At 46.7% G+C, this 18911-nt stretch overlaps 1 protein-coding gene across 1 annotated transcript; it reads left to right on the plus strand.

The window, feature by feature from the left end:
* The first annotated feature begins 77 nt into the window (after positions 1-77).
* On the plus strand, positions 78-4800 carry LOC147986883 (uncharacterized). Its single transcript, XM_087540185.1, has 2 exons — positions 78-1850; positions 4738-4800. Exons 1-2 carry the CDS (start codon positions 78-80, stop codon positions 4798-4800), a joined length of 1836 nt encoding a protein of 611 aa, XP_087396311.1.
* Positions 4801-18911: the final 14111 nt, after the last annotated feature.

The following is an 18911-nucleotide window of genomic DNA, read 5'->3' on the forward strand; positions in this document are numbered from 1 at the left end:
AGCGCGTAGTTAGTGTAGCGGGTAATATTAGTGTTCATTGTGATTAATGAGAAGATGACAATGTCTGACAGGTGAAAATGTCTGAATCAGTAAATTTGAATGTTTACTACGGCGCTGGTAACGTTCGATATAATGAGTTGGGAGTTGATCTTAGCGAGTTTAAAAATGGCGTCATGACACTAGCAGACCCGGACAGACTGGACATTAGACAATTGAAGTACTGGTTAACAACTAGTTTCGGGCTGGATCCTGAAGTATGTTCCGTCAGTATTCACGCATTGTGGATCAAATCTTGTAAAAATGTCAAGTGGGAGTTGATGCCAGTAGATAGGAGCCAACATTGGTTGTCCGTGTTAAGACGCTGCCGAGACCGAAGAATCCACCCATATGCACTTGTGCAACCTGTACCGAAGGAGGAGAATGCCGTACAACTCCACAGGGGGTATGAACCCGGCCAAGGCAGTGAAGTGGCTAACGAGATTGTTTTATCCGGGTCACAGCCACAAGATGTGGATGCTAGCCAACCCGAGAAAGAGTCAGACTACGTGCCACACAATGTTTGTGGTCCTGATACTGGGCAGAGTAGCCAGTCGATAATATTAGCTGGTTCTGGTTTTGCTGATGGGGATGAGGAAGGGGATGAAATGCAGAGGGTGATGGAGGAAGATGACGAGGATGGATTGGTGGAGGAACTGGATTCTGAAAATTCTGAGGATGAAGTGGAGGTACCAATTCCTTCTGCATGGGAGCAGGACATATCCACCGGCCTTACGGTGAACGATGGCCATGAGACTCCATGGCAGTATAATCTGAACCAAGTACAGATAGGGGCTATGTTTGATACAAAGAAAAAATTGAAGTATGCGGTGATAAAGTGGGCTATGTCTACACAGAGGGTTTTCCGGACACACATATCAAGTCCAACAAACTATACCGTGAAATGTGTTGAAACAAGTTATCCTGGGAAGGTGCACGGGCACGTGCCGAAGTATGACATCCATTGGGTTGTCACCATTGTCGTCCCACATAATTGTGTGAGGAAGAACCTGCTGGTGAAGCATCCGAACCTGACTTCAAGTCTCATTGCGCAACTCATGTATACTGAGATAGTAGAGAAGAAAGATATGGAAGCAAAACACATCCAGACAGCGGTGAAGGTCAGATGGAATTATGTCATTCCTTATGGGAAGGCTTGGAGGGCTAAGCAGAAGGCTATGGAGGAAAGGTTTGGGACGTTCTTCGACTCATATGATAATGTTGTCCGTCTCCTGGGCATACTGAAGGAGAGGAATCCCGGCACTTATGTGAACGTACAACACATGAGGTTGCTGAGTATACCAGATTTCAAGGTGTTGAAACGAGTGTTCTTCTCTTTTGCTATGTGCATCGAAGCTTTCCGGCATTGTCCTCCTGTTATATTTGTGGATGGTACATTCCTGACCGGTCAGTATAGAGGGCAAATCCTGACTGCTATTGGTGTGGACGGGAACAATCAAATCATCCCACTTGCCATGGCATTTGTGGAGGGTGAGAACTTTCTCAGCTGGGTATGGTTCTTCCGCCAAGTGAAAATTGCCATCGTGAAGGACCGACCAAACGTGTGTGTCATTCATGACAGACATGCTGGTATATTGAAGGCCGTGAAGACACTTCGTAATCTAGCAGATGACGAACCAACACCTTGGAGGGACTTGCAGAGCCGGTGGTGCATGCGCCATCTTGGGGATAATTTTTTCTCACAGTTCAAGAACAAGCGGTTGATGAACTTGTTCAAAAAATTATGCAAGCAGAGCCAGCAGCGGAAATACGAATTTATTTGGTCAAAACTAGATGAGTTTACTAAGAAGCAGGTCCGTGCAAGGAAGAAAATGGAAGAAGATCAGGTTAAATTAGCAGCACTCGTCGCGGAGCTAGAGGAGCCAGTTGGTCTTTGTGACTTGCCAGCAATTGACCCTCCTAATACTAAGAGAAAGAAGGGAAGGGCAATAAAGAATTTTTCTGAGTGGATAGAGAAAGAGCCTCCAATGAATTGGTCTTTGCTGCATGACACACATGGAGCTAGGTATGGCCACATGACAACCAATCTTGCAGAGGTGTATAACTTTGTGCTGAGAGGGAATAGAGCATTGCCACTCACAGCTATTGTGGAGGCTGTATTCCATGGCACTTTGAGATATTTCAGAGAAAGGCACGAGTTAGCAAAGAAGCATATTGAAGATAATCAGAACACACCTTATTGTAGCCGTGTCATGGAATACATGGCAAAGAAGATAGAGAAAGCAAAGAAGTACAGTGTCAGACTCATAGGGAATCAAGAAAGGAGGTATGAGGTTCAGCTTCCTACCGATGGTTTTGGTTCTGGAAATGAGGTGAAGACACACGAGGTAAAAATTGGAACAGAATTTTATCCAACGTGTGAGTGTACATGCAACAAACCGAAGTTGTTGCACCTACCTTGCTCTCATGTGTTGGCTGCCTGTGGCCAGATTCAGTTGGATGCTATATCCTTCGTGTCCCCATACTATTTAAAAGAGGCAGTGCTCAACACCTGGACAGGCGAGATGACAGGGTTTAGAGTCGTCGGCAATTTCAACAAGGTAAACGACGGTGAGAGAGTATACATCCCGCATCCAAACCTTCGGCGAACAAGTAGGGGCAGACGAAAGGCCCGTCGCATCCGGAACGATATGGACCAGTCTGAAGCTGGTGGAGCAACCAGACAATGTTTGTTATGCGCGGCTTATGGGCATAGGATGAAATATTGTCCCGACCTGAACAAAGATGGTGCTTCCGCATCGACGAGTGCTTCCACATCGACGGCTGCGACAACAGGAGCAAGAGGCGGACGTGGTCGTGGCAGTCGAGGCCGAAGGGGCGGACGAGGAAGAAATAACTCACAAGCTATATAATGTGCCGTGGTGGGTTTTAATATGTAATATGTCAGGACTATGTTTTAATTTGTAATATGTGAGGACTATGTTTTAATTTGTAATATGTCAAGACTATGTTTTAATATGTAATATGTCAGGACTATGTTTTAATTTGTAATATGTGAGGACTATGTTTTAATATGTAATATGTCAGGACTATGTTTTAATTTGTAATATGTCAGGACTATGTTATAATTTGTAATATGTCATACTATGTTTTATTTGCACCTAAGATTTGTTGTTTGAATTGCAGATATGTCGTATCTGTTGCTTAATGGTAACATCGATAGAAAGCACCGGGGCGCTCTTACGGAAGCGGGCAACAACTTAGACGTGTTGGTCACTCGTACCCCAAAGACTAACTGGCTGATACACGATTCATGGGTTGATAGGTATGTGTGCATATAATGGAGACCATATAATGACTTACTATGTTTGACATACTTTTCATAACCGCTAACAATCACTTTATTTTGTAGGTTAAGTTGGGCTGGACTTCTACCCTTTGGCACGGCTGGTTGAGGGTACATTGGATGAGTGGATTGATGGTCCGGACTTAGATGAGGCAGGTGAACCATTGCAGTTACACAAGAGGCAAGTGAGACGTTTCTCTTACGACAAGTCACTCCTTACCTGCTTAGTAGATAGATGGAGACCAGAAACACATACGTTTCACTTTCCTTGGGGAGAGATGGCGCCTACTTTACAGGATGTGTCTTACTTGTTGGGATTACCTCTGGCCGGTGCTGCCATAGGTCCCTTAGAGGCAGAATCTGGGTGGCAAGCAGCGATGCAGACCCGTTTTTTTGGCTGCAGTCCCGACTGCTAGGGCTATAGACAACGATCCTCATGGACCTCTTTTTAGATGGTTGAGCCAGTTTCAGGTAACCATCACGGCCACTTAAACAAATGTTGTTTTTTAGTTGTCTGATGTTCATACAATTATTACGTTTCTATGTAGATTGTCTCGTTAGGACATCCCGACGTTCAGTTGTCGGAGGCTCAGATTGACCGGTCCCTAGAGGCATATATTCTTTGGCTATTCGGCAAGACAATGTTTACGGAGAACCACGTGACCACTGTTGATGCACGACTCATCGGTATTGCACGAGAGATAGCTGACGCACGTTGCCCTGCGGATATTCTACAGAGGAGTTTTGGTTCTGCTGTGTTAGCGGCTACGTACAGAGGCCTGTGCAAAGCTTGCTTGTTGAAGTCTAGAAAATCTAGTCTTGTTGGATGTCCATTATTGTTGCAGCTTTGGTCATACGAGAGGTTCCCTATTGGACGACCCTATGTCTATATTGATAAACCTTTTGGTTTGGAGGACTTAGCTGGGACTTATGTGCCTGCTATCGGCGACTTACCTACTATGGGATCTGTTTGGACACGGCGAGAGGTACTTTTATATTAAGTAACAATTAATTCAATTATTTCTTGCCATTCAATAGTATTACTAATGCTTATTTGTTGTCATGCACAGAGACAGTTTGCGCATACTCAGGTTAGGGGATGCTACCCGTCCTTCATGGCGCAGTTTGATAGTTTGCACGAGGATCAAGTTATTTGGGAGCCATACTCGCCTCAGGCTATATCATCAAGGTACCCAGTTGGGATTTCTGGATTGTGCACTAGAGATCGGCACTTTTGGATGACCAAGGCCAAGTTGGTGTTCGACGTGACGGTTGAGGAGATGTCTCTTCATAGGGTGATGAGACAGTTCGGTCTATATCAACAGCCTGCGATTCCAGATATTCCACACTTGCCAGACCACGTGCACAAGTACTAATACTATTTTAGTTGGCAGCTCTGCATTCATAATATACCTAATCATGTATCGCGCATGTCAATCTCAGGGACAGTCGCCTAGGAGGAAACAAGTCCATGGCTTATTGGCGAGAGAGCATTACCCCTTACGTTGACGAATGGACTACCGCTGCGACAAATATCTAGGGTGAGGTTCGGCCCTTTAACTGGGAAATGTTCGGGTTGTATCTGCAGCGTTACCGGCATACAACGAGGATCTACTTGGTTCCATCAGCTGCTACTGATCAGATCGAAGCCCCTCTCACCAGCGATATGTACCCAACTGCCTCTGTTGTGGGAACCAGACACCACGCGGTAAATGCCTTGGTTCTCATATGTTAAGTCTTTTGTTAATCTGGACATATTCGCTTGGTTGTCTATTCGTGGTGTCTATCATACAACGAGCATATAATTGGTTCATTCTTTGTGTACAGGGTGACTTGACACTACAGGCGCAAGAGGAGGTTTCCGCTTTAATGCGGCGCTTTCAGAGGGGAGAAACTATCCCACCGCGAGAGGGTGTCTCATGGTTGAGGCGTCTTGATGACAAGCTACGCGGGATTTACGCAGCTGTTACGTGTAGACGGACTTCGGATGTTGCACTTCCTCCTCCAGCACATCGTCCGCCACGTCCCTCTGTACAACATTCAGAACCACGACCCTCTGTGCATCGTGCAGAACCTCATCCTTCACAGCCAGGGAGATCTTCCTGGCATGAGCCACCTCCTTCACAGCCAGGGAGCTCTTCCTGGCATGAGCCACCTCCTTCACAGCCAGGGAGCTCTTCCTGGCATGAGCCACCTCCTTCACAGCTAGGGAGTGATTAGTGGCATCAGCAAATGAATCTAGGTAACACTACTCACTACATTCTTTTGAACAGTGTAGTAATCGTTCTTGCATTCTCAGCAGTCACTGATGCTTACTGGTGGTGCTTCGTTCATGCATTTGTATCAATTTTACTTTACCGCAGGCGGCAACCAGTCGCAACCGTTCATGCATTCAGAGCAGTCACCGATCCTTAGTGGTGGTGCTTCGTACTTTGAGGGCGACCGCGAGGATGATGACCAAGCTACAAACATTTATGGCTTCTCGCAGACAGTGTTTCACACTCCACCACCACCACCGACGCAGGAGACACAGACCGTGACAGACAAGGTTAACTATGGTCGTGGTTATCGCGAGCCTCGTCCACCGCCTCAGCGCTTATCGCCTTCGGGTCCTCGCCCGAGGAAGACCCAGACTCGTCGTCGTCCCCCGCAGTGATATGCTTATCTATCTATATATGACTCATTATCTATGTTAGTTTCAGACTATTCGCAGCTGTGTGTCAGTATTTATGTATGAGACATGCTTCATGTATGTGTTACTATCGCACTTGCTTCTATGTGATCAGGAGACATATATTGTTTTATGTATGCGAGACACATATTACTATTAATTCGCATTCTTATTTCAGTTACATTTCCAAATAGACTACAACCGATAATTAAGATACAAGTACATCTAAATTAAACGGTGCGGCTGAACTTGTGCAATACATCTTACATACTACAAAATGAAATTCACATAGAACATAATGCCCTACAATAATACAATACAAACTAATAATGCAAATACATCTGAATGAAACGGTACAACTAGAATACATCTTACATACTACATGAAGTCATCATCGTCATCCTCCGTTGATGCAGCCCTCTTGCCCTTCGACGATGCGCTCCTCTTGCCCTTCGTCGATGCAGAACTCTTGCCCTTGGTCGATACAGAACTCTTGCCCTTCGCGGATGCATAACTCTTTCCTTTGGACGATGCAGAACTCTTGCCCTTCGACGATGCAGAACCCGGAAGCGGCGGCATGAAGATATCATCGTCGTCCTCGCTCTCCTCAGTCCATAAAAATGGATGCTTTTCTGCAGTCCTTCTGAAAGTTTCACTCTTCGGCTCCACCACCTTCTTCCACCTTTCATGCAACCTAAGAAGCTCTTGACGTACCTCCTCATAGGTCCTTTCAGGCCACCCAGACCTACATAGTTGGTGAGCCAACTCATTCATTATGGTGTCACTACCGGTGAGTTCGTCCCATGGAACTATCCTATTGTCCATCCTGAAATCGGTAGCTAGACTCAGCAGAGTGCTGCTCATCTCAGGGTGAAAACTACGATCGAATGGATAATGGGACATCTCGACTACACTACACTGGAATGCTTATCCACCTCCGCCTGAAGGGGGTTTTATAGATACAGAGGAGAAAATGGCGGGAAAGAATAACTGCGGTATGGCGGGAAAGGGTTGGCGGGAAGGGATTGGCGGGCAAATAAGGCGGGAAGGGATTGGCGGGAAAATAAGGCGGGAACGGATTGGCGGGAAAATAAGGCGGGAAGGGATTGGCGGGGAGGGGTTGGCGAGAAACGGGTGGCGGAAACATATGGCGGGAAGGGGTTGGCGGGAAACGGGTGGCGACAAAATACAATTCAGCATGAGCCATGCAACTTCGGCCTAGGGTTGACCAAAAAGTGACTTTTCGGCCTAGACTTGACCAAAAAGTACTACTTCGGCCTAGCTGTGGCCGAAAAGTACTACTTCGGCCTAGCTGTGGCCGAAAAGTACTATTTCGGCCTAGTTGTGGCCGAAAAGTACTACTTCGGCCAAAGAATGGCTGACGGGCTATTAGTTTTGGTTTTTTTGCATTACGTCAATTGCTACAAAAAATAACATAGTTTTGAAAAAAATCCGGCGTTGCGGGGGAGAGGATGATGGGGTCGACGCAGGGGAGAGGAGTGGACTGGATGTAGGCTGTGTTTGTTTGGGCTTCAGTTTCAACAGATTCAGCTGTGGGCTTGCTGTGCTGGCAAAACAGCTATACTGAGGAAACAGCTGTAATGAACGTTAGCTGTTTGGCAACGCAGCTGTGAAAACGACTGTGAGCTGATGAAAAGCCCGAAATGCCCTTAAAGCACTGAGATCAGTGTAACTTGTTGATTCAGTGTTAATAGATTTTTTAAATGGTATTTTGACTGAGAGGGAATGATTTGTTCTATGTTAATGCATAAAATATTTCATAATAATAATTTTCTCACTTTCTTGCTCATATATACATTTGCCCATACAATACAAAAGATAGTCCATATAATTAATAATCCGTACAAAAGAGAGCTAAAGGATTAGACCGTTCATATAACTAATAATCCATACATATAATTAGAGGTCCGTACAAATACTAATCTATGTAGCTTGTCGCGCAATAAACAAAGAGCTCGCAATCCTATCTCGCGTGTTGTTCATGTTGCCTTCATCAGATGAAGTGGGAACGACATCGCCAAGCAAAGGTGTTGACCGTGAGGTTGCAGGCATGTAATTTTCATTATCATCACATTTATCAAACTCTTTATCGCGTAGCTTGCTGTCCTTGATGAAATTGTGAAGCGTCATACAAGCACTGATAATCATCGTCTGACTTCCCACCTTGAAGTGTGGCCCATCCCTTAGGATGCGCCATTTCTGCTTGAGCACACCAAATGTGCGTTCAATCACGTTCTGAAGAGAAGAGTGAAGATAATTGAACGCCTCAAATTTATCACTCGCTGGGTGGCGGCCAGACCGAAATTCGGCAAGGTGGTAGGTTGTCCCTTTGTAAGGAGCTAGATACCCCACCCGGTTAGGATAACCAGAATCAACAAGGTAGTACATATCTACATCCATCGAGAATAAATTTGAGCACATGTACAAATTAATACAAACAATCCGTACAAAATTAGAACACTTGATTTGTGTACCTTCAGGAGGTGCAGGATAAGTACTAGCATACTTCAATATACTATGGTGGAAAATCCGTGTGTCATGTACCGACCCCGCCCAACCGGCAACGACAAAGGTAAATTTCATGTCAAAGTCACAAACTGCCAACACATTTTGACTTGTGTAACTATGTCGACCCATATAGTTGCAGGTCTCTTTAGCGGGAACTATAACGGGAATGTGAGTTCCATCAATTGCACCAATACAATCTTTGAAGTGAGGCCAGAAACGTTTGTCCCTAATTTTTGGATGCACATCTGCGAATGTAGGATCTCTAGGTTTGATGATGTCTCCTCCTAGAGAATTTACACAGTGCAACACATGATTGAACTTCCTATGGATTGTTTCAGTTGACCGAACAAACCGATCTTCAGCTTGGCGAAATGATTGAGGGCCTCCAAGCATCCACAAGAACATGCCTAGACTTTCCAATGAGTTCATCTCGCTAGTTGACTCCAAATGGTAGTCACTCACTAAAAGACCATGCAAACTCAAGAAAACATCTGGATACATTCTAAACATTTTGTAGCAAGATTTAGGACGTGCCAACTTTTCCATAACCCATTCATGACCAGTTTGTACTGCAATCCTCCTAGGCTGCCTACGTTGCTTATTCAAACAAGTTTTGCTGTAGTGCATAGCCATTTGGCCCAAGGTTGCAAGATCAGTACTTAACTTGAGCAAGTTTTGAAGTTGCACTGTCTTTATGTTAGCATCATCATCGTTACCACCTCCGCCGTCAATTCCATCAGTCTACAAATGGAACATGACAACAAGATTAGTTGTCATATCCATTATTCATACATATGGGAAAATAGCATTCAAATAAGCAAATGGTTCATATCCAGCAAAGCCAATAGTTCACACACGAATGGTACAGACCAACAATATAGCATAATCCAAGCATTCAAATAAGCAAATGGTACAGACCAACAACATAGCATAATTCAAGCAAAGAACTAAGCAATTATTCTAAACGAGAAGTTACATAGCATAATCATGGCTCTCTCGAGCCAATCAAACCTTCCTTCCTTGGTCTGAACCGATGCAAACATTTCTCTATACTCAGCCTTCATAAATAGCATGCTCGAAGAGAAAAAGAGAGGAGTTCCTTCCTCAACTCCACATTCACGAACCATCTCCATTGCCGGCCAACCGGAGTAGGGGGAGGAGCAACCAAAGGAGGGGGAGGACGAGCCATGCTGGAGCTATATGCTTCTTTTATACTTTCAGCTGTTACACATATCGCATCACTAGCCTTCTTGTACATCCGAACAAATGGGTTCTTCTCATCTTGAGCAAAAAAATCATCTTTACAGGACTTGGTCTTTCGCTGCTTCTTTGGTTTTGCTTTGATGACTTCATCATCATCCTCTGCACTATCAGTGTCATCACTAACATCCTCCTTGTCCAATGGTATCTCACCGGGGATAGCTGACTGTAACGCCCCGAGACCGATGTGCCAGGTGTCGTCCAGTTATTCGCTGACATTGTCATGTAATTTGCTTGCATGTCATGCATTGCATATCATGTCATCATGTGCATTTCATTTGCATACATATTCTTCTCATGCATCCGAGCATTTTCCCCATTGTTCGTTTTGCAATCCGACGCTCCTATGTCACCCGGTGGTCATTTCTACCTTTCTTTTGTGTGTGGGGATTAAACACTTCCGGATTGGACCGAGACTTGCCAAGCGGCCTTGGTTTACTACCGGTAGACCGCCTGTCAAGTTTCGTACCATTTGGACTTCGTTTGATGCTCCAACGGTTAACCGAGGGACCGAAAAGGCCTCGTGTGTGTTGCAGCCCAACACCCTTCCAATTTGGCCCAAAACCCACCAAAAACCTCTCCATCTTCTAGAGCGTTTGATCACGATCGCGTGGCCGCAAACCGCACCTCATTTGGACTCTCCTAGCTTCCTCCACCTATAAATATGTGTGCCTCCCCGAATTTTGTCGCAGTCTAAACCCTAGCCTCTCCTCCCCGTGCCGTCGGACTTGTCCATCCCGCCGCTGGACGTGTCCGCCGCCGCCGCCACGTCGCCCGAACCAATCAGGGGCCAACACCTCAGCCGGCCACCGCCCTCGCCCAACCGGGCGCCGCCACGCGTCCCCGCGCCCACTTCCCCGCCGCGCTGGCCCGCCATGCCCAGATCCGTCCCGCGCCGGGCCGAACCGGGTTCGCTTCCGCGCGCTGGGAGCCCGAGCGCTCCGCCGCCACCGCTCAAGCTCCCGCCGGCCACCTGTGCCTCGTCGGAGTCCGTTCCCCTCGCCGGCCTCCGTTCCTCGCGCCTTCGCTTCTACTGCACCAACCCTCGCCGCCATGAAATCCATGGAGCCGAGCTCCCGATCTTCGACGCCGGCGTCGCCGAGCCCCGCTGACCTCGGGAATGGGTCCCGCAGCCTCGGCCTCCGCTCCCCGTGCCCGGATCTGGCGGGTCTCCGCCGTCCCTCGCCGGCATCGCCATCGGGCGCCGCCGCCCTTGCCTCCTGGGATCCAATCGGGATCGAGGGAGACGAGCGCGCCTCCGTTGACCCTCCGCGTGGGCCTCGCAGGCCGCGATCTCACTGAGGCCCGTCTCCGTCGGCCCGCTTGCCTCCTCTCCATGTCTGGGCCGAAGCCCATGGTGAGCCACCACTATTCCCCGCTCGTGCGCACGATAGCTATCCTGCGCCCATGTTTTTTCCACCAAGTCCCCGAGATTTCCATGTTTCAAGTGCCCATGTTCATCGCCTCGTAACTTTGCATCCATAGCTCCGATTCATGCATATAGCATATCAAAATGTTCGTCTCAGAGAGTACATCATTTCATCTCATTGCATCATTTTCATTTGAGTTCACCTTGATGCCCTAAATGTTGTTAGAAGAGTGCTACTTGAGATAATTGTCAGATCTGCTGCTCCATCTAGATATTTGTCATTTTTGCCATGATTATTGTGTGCATGATATGCCCATGAGCTCTACATATGTTTTGTTAAGGGTTTTGCCATCTTTCCAGAGGTGCAACCCATGTATTTTTGTGATGTGTGTGGTGACTAGCATAAGCTTGCAAAGTGAGGCACTTGGTAATGCTGATTTCAGGGACTTAGCATTTCCACCAAGTCCTTGATCTGTTTATCTCATATGGCCATATGTTCATGTTGTTTCCTAGTGATCCGTGCCTCTTTTGAGGATGATCAGTAAGGATGTTTTGTTAATCTTGTAGTGCTCTATCCATCCATGTCTTTGTTTGCATTTATGGAGCACCCTAGCTTGAGTCAATCGAGTTCTACTTTTGTCATTTCGTGAATCTGGGCAGATTGTCTACTTGTTAGCAATTTTGCCGAGGATGTTGTAGTTGATCCGTGCATGCTATGCTATTGTTCTTGCCATGTCTAGATTGCATTTTGTGTATTCTTAATGGGTGTATGCTTAGCTTGTCATGACTTGCTCTGTAGGGAGTGCATCGAGCTCGTAAATATGCCTACTTGATATCTGTTTTCAGCATGCTCCAGTTTTCACTAAGTCTGAGAACTGATTATGTTTTTGCCATGTTCACATGCTTGCAAATGTATTTTCTGATCTCTTTTGGCTCAAGGTCACTAAGGGACTTTTGTTAAGCTCTTTGAGTAGATCCATGCCATGCTTTACTTTGCCATGTTCAGGTCCTGTAGCATATAGTTTTCATGCTCCGAAGAGTGCTATCTGATCTGAAATTCCAGACAAGTGTTAATTTCACTAAGTCTGAAATCTGTTTACCATATGCATTTTTGCCTTGCTTGTTTGAACCTGTTAATGTATGAATTGGCCGTAGCTCAGTGCTAGACTTTTGTTAAGCATCTTGAATGGATCCCTACCATGTGTTTTGATGCCATGTTTGGGTGCTGTAGCATGTTCATCTTGTTGCATTTATATGGCTACTTGCTGTTTATCACAGACCGGTGCCATATTTGAATTGCTTGCCATTTTCAAACCGTAACTCCGATTCCGGTGATCTTTATATCATTTTCAAGTGATTTCATCTCATCTTTCTAGTGGCACACTTGTATTTCCAAGTTGAGGCCAGGTTCATTCATTTCCCTTGCAAATCATGCATATGCATCGCATACTGCATCCCGCATATCATACCATGTTCTTGTGTTGGTTGTTTACTATGTTGTGTGCTTCTTTTCCTGTGTTTGCTTCTTCGGGTTGGTTCCGATAACGTCGCGTTTGTAAGGACCCGTTCGTCAACGTCCGTTTGTCTTCTTCATGGACTCGTTCTTCTTCCTTGCGGGATTTCAGGCAAGATGATCATACCCTCGAAATCACTTCTATCTTTGCTTGCTAGATGCTCGCTCTTTTGCTATGCCTATGCTGCGATACCTACCACTTGCTTATCATGCCTCCCATATTGTTGAACCAAGCCTCTAACCCACCTTGTCCTAGCAAACCGTTGTTTGGCTATGTTACCGCTTTGCTCAGCCCCTCTTATAGCGTTGTTAGTTGCAGGTGAAGATTGAAGTTTGTTCCATGTTGGAACATGGAGATGATGTTCCTTGTTGGAACATGTTTACTTGTTGGGATATCACAATATCTCTTATTTAATTAATGCATCTATATACTTGGTAAAGGGTGGAAGGCTCGGCCTTATGCCTGGTGTTTTGTTCCACTCTTGCCGCCCTAGTTTCCGTCATATCGGTGTTATGTTCTCGGATTTTGCGTTCCTTGCGCGGTTGGGTTATAATGGGAACCCCTTGACAGTTCGCCTTGAATAAAACTCCTCCAGCAAGGCCCAACCTTGGTTTTACCATTCGCCACCTAGCCTTTTTCCCTTGGGAGTCGCGCATCCCGAGGGTCATCTTTATTTTAACCCCTCCCGGGCCAGTGCTTGTTTAAGTGTTGGTCCGAACTAGAGTCCTTTGCAGCGCCACCTCGGGGAAACTTGAGGACTGGTTTTAGTTGTACGGAGCACTCATCCGGTGTTGCCCTGAGAACGAGATATGTGCAGCTCCTATCAGGATGTCGGCGCATCGGGCGGTCTTGCTGGACTTGTTTTACCATTGTTGAAATGTCTTGTAACCGGGATTCCGAGTCTGATCGGGTCTTCCCGCTAGAAGGTCTATTCCTTCGTTGACCGTGAGAGCTTGTCATGGGCTAAGTTGGGACACCCCTGCAGGGATTTGAACATTTGAAAGCCGTGCCCGCGGTTATGGGCAGATGGGAATTTGTTAATGCCCGGTTGTAGATAACTTGAACCTTAACTTAATTAAAATACATCAACCGTGTGTCTAACCGTGATGGTCTCTTCTCGGCGGAGTCCGGGAAGTGAACACGGTGTTGGAGTTATGCTTGACATAGGTTGTTCTAGGATCACTTCTTGATCATAATTTTATCGACCATGCTTTGCCTTCTCTTCTCACTCCCATTTGCGTATGTTAACCACCATATAGGCTAGTCGCTTGCTGCAGCTCCACCTCATACCTTTTACCTTACCCATAAGCTTAAATAGACTTGATCGCGAGGGTACGAGATTGTTGAGTCCCCGTGACTCACAGATACTTCCAAAACCAGTTTGCAGGTGCCGATGAGACCGTGCAGATGATGCAACCAAGCTCAGGAGGAGCTCGATGAAGATCTTGTCCTTTGTGTTGTTTCGTTCTAGTTGATCGGTAGTGGAGCCCAGTTGGGCTCGATCGGGGACCTTGTCGCATTTGGGGTTCTTCTTTTATTTTGGTTCCGCAGTCGGACCTTGATTGTATTTGGATGTTGTAATGCTTTATTCATGTAATTGTGTGAAGTGGCGATTGTAAGCCAATTATGTATCTTTTTCCCTTATGTATTGCATGGGTTGTGTGAAGATTACCTCACTTGCGACATTGCTTTCAATGCAGTTATGCCTCTAAGTCGTGCTTCGACACGTGGGAGATATAGCCGCATCGAGGGCATTACACTGACTCGGCACCGGTGACATGACGGTCATCAAACATGAGGTCCATTTTAGCCAAGTTGGGTGGTCCTCCATTCCTATACTTTGCATGCTCCGGGTTTTTCTGAAATATAGCAAAAGAACAAACGGTCAGCTAAATGGATAATTAAGATAATATAAACCCAATGTAAATGCTATGAGTAACATGAACTTACTATTAGGTGAGTGTTCCACCAATCAGTATCAGCATCAATGGTTCCTAGGTTAGCATTCCATCCAAGTCCAGATGCGTCAATTTGTAGTTGTTTCCATTGATAATACATAGTTTTGAGATTTTCCCATCTATTCTTGAATTGCATCCTCACATAACTTTTCTTAGTTATCTGCAACCAACTCTCCCCTAAATTCTTATATCATCTAGGACTCAAGAACGCCCCCGGCCTATTGCCTGCTTCAACTTCCCTCGCACACAACTCGCAAAATACCCTAGTATGGTATGCATCCCAAATTGCCTTGTCTGTCTTGTCTGCCTTCTTCACTGCCTTCTTCGCTGACTTATTCGCTGCCTTCTCCATCTAGTTCATTTTCACCATAATTTATACCAGAATACATCACAAGGAAGAACTATGTATAGCAAACAAGCATGTCCAGCAAGCAAATAGAAAAAGATATGTCCATCATGAAACAAGCATAGCCATTTGACCCAAGCAGAGCATCTACATGTACATCCAGCAAGCAGAGCATCCACAACAAGCTTCAAATATTAATTTACCCATCAATGAACAACAACTATGCATCATATATCAGCATCATGTATGAAGCCTCAATCAACCAGAGCATCCACATCAAGCAATATGCACCATATCAATCAAGCAGTGCATCCACAAAGAACAGAAATTTCTGCCAAGAAAATCTCACCCCAACTGACAACGACATCGTTGCTCGAGGGAGTGGGCGTCGTTCTCCGGCGGTGGATGAGAAGGCCAGGCGTTGGCCGGTGAAGGGGACCGGCGAAGACGGCGAGTGGAGGCAGCGACGGCTCTTGCCGCGGCGGTGGCGTCTCTTGCGGTGGGCGAGGACGAGTGGAGGTGGCGGCTACTGACAGCGAGTGGAGGAGGCGGCGGTGGGCAACGGCGAGTGGAGGAGGCGGCGGCGGGCGACGGCGAGTGGAGGAGGCGGCGGCGGCTCTTGCGGTGGGCGAGGATGAGTGGAGGCGGCGGCTACTGACGGCGAGTGGAGGAGGCGGCGGCGGGCGACGGCGAGTGGAGGCCGCGGCGGCAGCTCTTGCGGCGGCGGCGGAACCCTAGGTTCCTCTCCCCCTCATTGTCTCTGTTCGTGCGTGGGCTTGCGATGAGGGAGACGAGACGAATGGATCGATTGAAACAGGGCTCAATGGCATTCCTTTCGTAATTGCGCTGAACTGTCAAGGGCGTCGATGGAAATTTGACCGAGGGAAATCAGTTTCCTGGTGAAAGCACGACTGGCCTCGCTTCGCCCTATACCACGTAAAAAGGCCTGAAACCGTTTTTGACTATCAGCCGAAAACTGCCCCGTTTTAGCTGTTTGTTACAGCTTTAGCTTATTTCTGCCGGAAACTGCTCTCTAAAACCAAAACAAACACAGCCGTAGTGAGGGAGAGGAGTGGACTCGATGTAGTAGTTAGGAGACGATAAGGTTAGGTGCAAATCTTTCCAAAGAAAATTAGGTTTTTTACAAATTAAAGCAGCTGTGTTAGTTTCACTTTTATTTTTATTATATATTATATATGTTTATATGATGCAGTATAAAATATTATTTATATTTTAAATCTTCCACTTTCATTATATCATGCAGTATAAAATCGGTTTTGAGGTACGAGAAAATGTGCATATAGCTAAGTATGTTATACATGATAATACAAAAAGTGCATTTTTATATATTTTTCTTTCAGAATATAGCAGAGATAGATATGGATTTTGAAGATGTACAAAAGGAACCCATCGACAAGGGTTCTGAACCGACATCGCTGAAAGCAGTGGCAGACCTAGCCCACTGGGCCAGGGTGGGTCAATAGTGTAATTTACATATATATTTATCTTTTCTTCTATTTTTTGGCCTTTATGCCACAGTACTATAGAGGCTATTTCCATATCTCGGGGTGGGCCGTGGCCCACCCTGTCCACCCCCTACCTCCGCCACTGGCTGAAAGGGGCTGAATATTCACCGAGTGTTTTACAACATCATGATGTGGAACTGATGATGTAGATCTTAATAATTTGTAACACATTTTTATTTAGTGCATCGTTTTGTACGTATATGTCGTTAAATTGAATTTTTGTTATCAGTTTACTTTACAATTATGCAATTGTGTCCATGTTATATTTTCTTCACCTCTAAAATTTAACATGCATTATTTTTATATGACTTCAACGAAATATTTCAGATGCCCATGGCAACGCACGGGCCTTTTACTAGTTACTTAAAAGGTTTAAGCATTACACATGTTCTCTGCATAACTAAGATGCACACAGTCAATGCCAGAGGCAATACATACACAACATCAGCTAGGCCGGTGACTGCTGGACTGGTTTGGCAAAGCGTCTGAAGCGAATAAGGCCGTCTTTATGATGGTGCTTTATCACATGTTTTTTTAGAAAAGGAGGATGACCCCCGGTCTCTGCATCTGGGAGATGTATACGGCCACTTTATTGATTATTCTCGAGGACCTTACAAAGTATTACAAACAATATATCTGAATCCACCATCTTGGCAACATATACCGCTACTCCTATTCATATGATGAAGGGATGCTAGCTAGGCCACTACCCAAACCACTCACCTAAACCTAACATCAAAAGCTGGAAGCCCCAGCCGAGCCACATACCGGGTCTGGGGCACAATCCGGTCAGACGCACTCGTGTGTCGTCGCAGCCATCTTCCACAGGTCCGTCTTCAGATTATATTGAGGCTTCTACCTTGTCTGGCCACTCTGCCATCGACGTCACCATGACGCCAGACAGCTACCTCCTCCTGCACGAGTCCATCTCCGTGCATCGGACGCCGAGCCTCCACTGCGCCAAGCCGCCGATCTCCGCCGCCATCAATGTGTGAGATGAAGTACCGCTCCACCACGGCAGGTACAAGGTAAGGAAGGGCGAGGTCCCCATCGGAGACACGGCCGGACGGGCCGCCACCAGGAACCAGACAAGCTCGGCATACACGCCCAGCATCCCCATGCCCAAGACGGTGCCTTTAAGAAGGTGACGACGTTGTGGCGCCGCTGCCGCTTAGCCACCGGGGCTAGGGTTTTCACCCGCGCGCATGGGAAGGGGGAGGCAGGGGAAGTTGAGCCTCGGCGCCGCCACCAAGGAGGGAATGGCGTCCGGTACGCCATCGACGCCGTCACCGCCACCGGCGGCCAAGGGTTTCCCCCGGCTAGACACCCTGCCGCCACCTATGAACCAGCCACGTCATCAGCAGGCGCGTGCACACCGGAGATCCAGGCCGGCCGGAGGTCATGCGTCACGGGCGGACCAGAACGCCTCAGATCTGACGAGGGGAGCCCGGGGCCTCCCCGCGCCACGACCAACGCCCACCGGGACCTCGCTACCCGCGCAGCCGAGGGGACCCGGCCAACCTCACATGTGGTTAGCAAGAACTGCGACAAGATACGGAAAGCTCATTGAGGATTCTAGATCCCTTGTTGATCGTGACTGGGCACTGCTAGATGAATGGGCTAATGTCCATGCTTCACCGGTTACCACACAAGGAGGAACACCAACGTAGGAGTAGCGCCCCCCGGACCAAGGATGGCTGAAACTTAATGTCGATGGAGCGACAACGAAGGTGGATGGCTCAGGAGGCGCTGGAGCGGCCGTACGAGATCATCATGGTGTGTTCGTGGGAGGTTCATGCCATTTTTTTTCCATCCATGAAGAACCCAGAACATGCAGAGCTATTGGCTTGTCGGCGCGGTGTCCAGCTCGCCATTGAGGTGGGCGCTCGGAGGATTGTCTTGGAGACAGACAATCTGGGAGTCAAACAAACATTATGTTTGATGGAGCTAGCTAGATCCCGGTATGGCCCCTTCATAGAAGAGATTAAGGAGCTTCTTGACTCTCGGGATGAATTTCGTGTGTGTTGGGCTAGGCGTTCCGCGAATCGCATGGCACATAATCTAGCTAGGGATGGTTGCCTTAATAAGTTGTGCAAGACTTGGTTTTCGATTCCTCCTTGTATTCATGACATTGTTGTGGCTGAGGCCACTTAGTTAACTAGAAGATACCTCGTGTGTTGCTGCGGAAATCATGATAAAACCAAGCAAAAAATAGCCTTATAGAAATATCTTTTCAAAGAAAAAGAAGAGTTACGAAACTTGTAATATAGATACATGAAGCAATTTAGTAACCCTCCTCAACAGTAACAAAAGAAGTCATATTCTCATAAACCATCTCGGCGACGAGGGAATATCTACAAACTAATGGGTCAAAGCATAAAATGAATCAATTGTT

Source organism: Triticum urartu, chromosome 2A, assembly GCF_056163025.1.
Source record: "Triticum urartu cultivar PI428250 chromosome 2A, HENAU_Tu73, whole genome shotgun sequence".
NCBI lineage: Eukaryota > Viridiplantae > Streptophyta > Magnoliopsida > Poales > Poaceae > Triticum > Triticum urartu.

Coding starts and splice junctions, on each gene's coding strand:
- LOC147986883 (XM_087540185.1), top strand. CDS start 78: ATGTCTGAATCAGTAAATTTGAATGTTTACTACGGCGCTGGTAACGTT. Junction 1,851..4,737: donor ATGAGTTTACTAAGAAGCAG/GTCCGTGCAAGG, acceptor TTTAGTTGGCAG/CTCTGCATTCATAATATACC.